The 4,292-nt window shown below is 43.9% G+C and overlaps 1 protein-coding gene across 1 annotated transcript; it reads left to right on the plus strand.

Annotated features, from left to right (window-relative positions):
- Positions 1-2,805: 2,805 nt before the first annotated feature.
- Positions 2,806-4,062, plus strand: NPY2R (neuropeptide Y receptor Y2). The gene has a single exon (XM_009072564.1). It carries the CDS (start codon positions 2,812-2,814, stop codon positions 3,967-3,969), a length of 1,158 nt encoding a protein of 385 aa, XP_009070812.1. The 5' UTR covers positions 2,806-2,811; the 3' UTR covers positions 3,970-4,062.
- Positions 4,063-4,292: the final 230 nt, after the last annotated feature.

Below are 4,292 nucleotides of genomic sequence, written 5' to 3' on the forward strand. Positions count from 1 at the left end.
CTCTCTCCGGGGACGGGTGTCTGTGCCCAGGGACGGGTGTCTGTGCCCGGGGCCGGGTGTCTCTCTCCGGGCACGGCGCCGGAGACACGTTTGCTGCCTCTGCCGCCTCCAGCAGCCCCAGACCCTTTCCCGGCGCAGGCACTGCGGTCCTGATGGGAATGCAGCTTGCTAATGTAATCACGTATTCTGCCCTTTTTGCTTACTTGCTCTGAGGACCGATGTAAAATACACTCTGGGCCTGCCTCTGCCGAAAGTTAGATGAAATTTGATGCCTGCCCGTGGGGATCGGATTGCTGGGAGAAATAAAAAGATTGGAAAAAAATCCCCAGTGTGGTGCAGTATGCAAGGTGTGCCAGTAAATGCTATCACCTGGAGAGTTTATACCAGAAAAAGAACAGAAAGAGACCTGTCAAACACTAGCTGGAGTATCAAATGCCACTTCAATTTTATCTCCATCCTTTGAAAGCAGCTTGTTTAGCCCACATAACTGTCCCACCAACAATGTCAAACTTGTCCAATTTTTTCAGCACTTGCTGACATGCCAGCTCATCTTTGCTTGAAACCATGGTCATTGCCTCCTCCCTCCACTTTGTCTTATTGACAAGACTGAAGAGCCTTTCGTCAGCCTGAACGGGCAGTAACAAATAAAATAAAAGCATCAGAACAAAAGAAACTCTTGATAAAAAGAAGGGGTTAGAAGTAGGAACCAACAGAAAGTCAGGGACTAGAGAAATGGGTGAAAATACTTTGGGAAGAAACAGATGCTATGTTCTTTGGCTGAGCTACATCCTTCTGCCTGAATTTATGGCAAAGAAGGGAAAAAACGGTGAAATTTGCCTTCCCTCCTACCCTTCTACTACCATGTGTAAATATGACCTGCTCGTATTTTGCACTGAAAAAAATTATAAGATTTGGAGCACCCAACAGTCCTGGGACCTCACCACATCTCTAATAACATTTGCAAGCATAATTCCTGGGTGTAGATGTATGGATTGAAGGAAATCATTCAGCAGAATCCTGAACTTCTGCATAGCCTTGGCTGCACAAGTTGTGGTGGATCTCTTACGTTTTTAACCTGGTGGACTAAAGTTATATTGATAAGGAATCTCTTCCTGCCACCCATGCTTAGCTTAGTAGTTGATTACTGATTATATTACTAAAATCTGCAGGGTACACTAATATGAACAGTTAGCACATCTCAGTGATGTATCTTGAGGTGTTTCACATCTTGGGCTTATGCTATTAATTGCTGAGTAAATGTCGACTAAACAGGATAGCATAATTCTGACTGGTTAAGTTGGGGGGAAAATACCTTTCAGTTCATACAGTGGATCTGTTGCTTTTGCAAAATGAGCTTGCACTTAGCAATTCTTTGGAACATTGTGGAATGAAAGCAAGAACAAAAGGCTCAGTCACCTGCTGGTAGACAACCCTTTCTCAGTTTGGAAACCACACCTAAGGATGTCACTCATAGGAAGTTACTGGGAACAGAGGTAGGGATGAAAAAGTACAGTGAAGTGGATCTGATTTTACAAAATGATGTGAATCCAAATCCATTAATAGCTAGACTGTTTCTTTAGGCAGACTTGAAGTTGAGATGGGTTAAGCTATGTGTAACTCCTGATGGCAAGAAAGTGCCATTTCTTCTCTACTCTTATTTCCTTAGGGCTAAGTAGAGTGAGTAACAGGTTTGGCTTTCCCCTCAGTGGCAAACAGTGGTGTTTTCTTGGTGAGCCTGCTTGGCACTGGCAATTTCTTAGTATTTTCCCAGGTCAAGGCAAGGAGTCCCCAGGTGCACAGTCCCTGCTTAGCATGTCTCCTGTGCTCTGGGCAGCTGGCATGGAGACATACACATTTTATGCAGGACTGAGAATTCCAAGTCAGTGATTAATTGTAAACCATCCATGTATTGTGCCTAGTGAAGTCTTAGGGTTGCATAGAATTTGGCTCAGCATGTGTAAGGAAGGAAACCAAATGCAATTTCGATGCCAGTGGTGAAATTCTTACTGACATCAGCAGGGAAATGATTTGCTCTTCCCTAAGACTGCAGTCAGAAATGAATGCCTGATTGGCAGCCACCAAGGAGCTGTGTTTTCTCAAACATTTCACAGAAAGGAAATACTATGTATAAGTGAGTTTTAATTGTTTCTTGAGTTGATTTCAAGATGAATAGGTTATACAGTCATTTCACAGAAACGCTGTTAGTTCTGTTACAGTGGTATTTTTACTTGCTTCATGGCACAAACTGTTCTAAAAGAAAGTTTCTTAAAGAAAGACCCCGATAATTACAGTGGTATTAAGGAGGGGCATAAACCTCTAAGAATTTAGTAATTATTTCAAGCAAACACTTTAAATTAAGGAAAAGCTGGAAGATGGTTATGCTAATAGCAGTCTGGGTGGTGCTGTTCCATGTAGAATTCTCATAGATATTAATGGAAGTTTTATGCTAAATCAGCAGTCATTTTAGGTTGTGGATTGTAAAAAAATTATATGCTGCCCAGCAGGATCTTAATCCTTCTGCATTTACTTACACAAACTTTGTCTTTGAAATGTTTTTGAAATCTGTCCCAATTTTCAGCAGAAGTCATGCCTGAATAATATTCTAGGATTGGCCTTCAAATGTAAGGGCAACAGAATTTAGATATATTAAGACAGATCTTCTCTTAATCCTGTGATGTAGCATCAGGGTTAGGAAAGAGCTGTGGCTTTAGCTCATTGCTTCTTGTCTTAGCCAATGAGGTCCGATTTTTCTACTTCTTATACTGTTTTGCTTTCAGGGGCAGCTGTTGCTTAGACCAGGCTGCTGCAACGATGGGGCCCCTGGAAGCAGTAAGTGAAGAAAACCAGACAGATGAGATGAAAGTGGAGCTGTTCACCAAGCTGCACTTGCCAAGAGACACCACACCAGTCAACGAATTGGCTCTGGACCCTAAACCAGAACTGAAGGACAGCACAACACTAGTTGAAGTGCAGATAATTCTTATCTTTGCTTACTGCTCCATCATCCTGCTGGGGGTGATTGGAAACTCCCTTGTGATCCATGTGATCATCAAGTTCAAAAGCATGCGCACTGTGACTAACTTCTTTATTGCCAACCTGGCTGTAGCTGACCTGCTGGTGAATACACTGTGCCTGCCCTTCACTTTGGTTTATACGCTGTTGGGCGAATGGAAACTGGGCCCAGTCTTGTGCCACCTGGTGCCTTACGCCCAGGCCCTTGCTGTTCATGTGTCTACTGTTACTTTGACTGTGATTGCTCTGGATCGTCACCGCTGCATTGTCTACCATTTGGAAAGCAAAATTTCTAAGCGCATCAGCTTTCTCATTATAGGAGTTGCCTGGGCAGTCAGTGCCCTGTTGGCAAGTCCTCTGGCCATCTTCCGTGAGTACTCGTTGATTGAGATCATTCCTGACTTCAAGATCGTGGTCTGCTCTGAGAAGTGGCCAGGGGAGGGGCAGCTCAACTATGGCACCATGTACAGCATCTCCATGCTCCTGATCCAGTACGTGCTGCCTCTGACAGTCATCTCCTATGCCTACACTCGTATTTGGACCAAGCTCAAGAACCACGTTAGTCCTGGGGCAGGGAATGACCACTACCACCACCGCCGTCGGAAAACCACCAAGATGCTGGTGTGTGTGGTGGTGGTGTTTGCTGTCAGTTGGCTGCCATTTCATACCTTCCAGCTAGTCAGTGACATTGACAGTCAGGTGTTAGACCTGAAGGAGTACAAACTGATCTACACAGTTTTTCATGTCATTGCCATGTGCTCAACATTTGCTAACCCCCTTCTCTACGGCTGGATGAATAACAACTACAGGACAGCCTTCCTCACGGCCTTCCAGTGTGAACAGCGGCTGGACTCCATCCACCCTGAAGTATCAGCAGCTTTCAAATCCAAGAAGAAACTAGAAGCAAAGAGGATTCAATTCCCTGGGGACTCTTTCACACAACCTACCAATGTCTAAGGTGTCTGACTTTAAAGAAGGAATGAATATGTTGTGAACAAAGGGATAAATCCATTTTGATACATGCATTTTTAATGCATAGTTTTATTCATAAATGGTGAAAGAAGAGGAGCAGGAAAGTCAAGCCAGGTGTTATGATTTGTGGGGAGTTGATTGGCATCAAAAGTATGATACTGTACCGCTACAAGGAAATAAAAATGAGAGTCTTTGTTTATGGCTGTAACAGGGTAAGAGACTCTCCCATCCTTCCTGTATCTTTTTGACAAGCCTAAATGGCAAGGGCAGAGTTTTCTGCCCTTGCTAGAGGAAGGCAAATGTCTGAT

The sequence above is a fragment of the Acanthisitta chloris genome, unplaced genomic scaffold (assembly GCF_000695815.1).
Source record: "Acanthisitta chloris isolate BGI_N310 unplaced genomic scaffold, ASM69581v1 scaffold4124, whole genome shotgun sequence".
Classification (NCBI taxonomy): domain Eukaryota; kingdom Metazoa; phylum Chordata; class Aves; order Passeriformes; family Acanthisittidae; genus Acanthisitta; species Acanthisitta chloris.

Bases quoted from the DNA above. Each gene is read 5' to 3' on its own strand.
- NPY2R (XM_009072564.1), top strand. From the start codon at position 2,812: ATGGGGCCCCTGGAAGCAGTAAGTGAAGAAAACCAGACAGATGAGATG.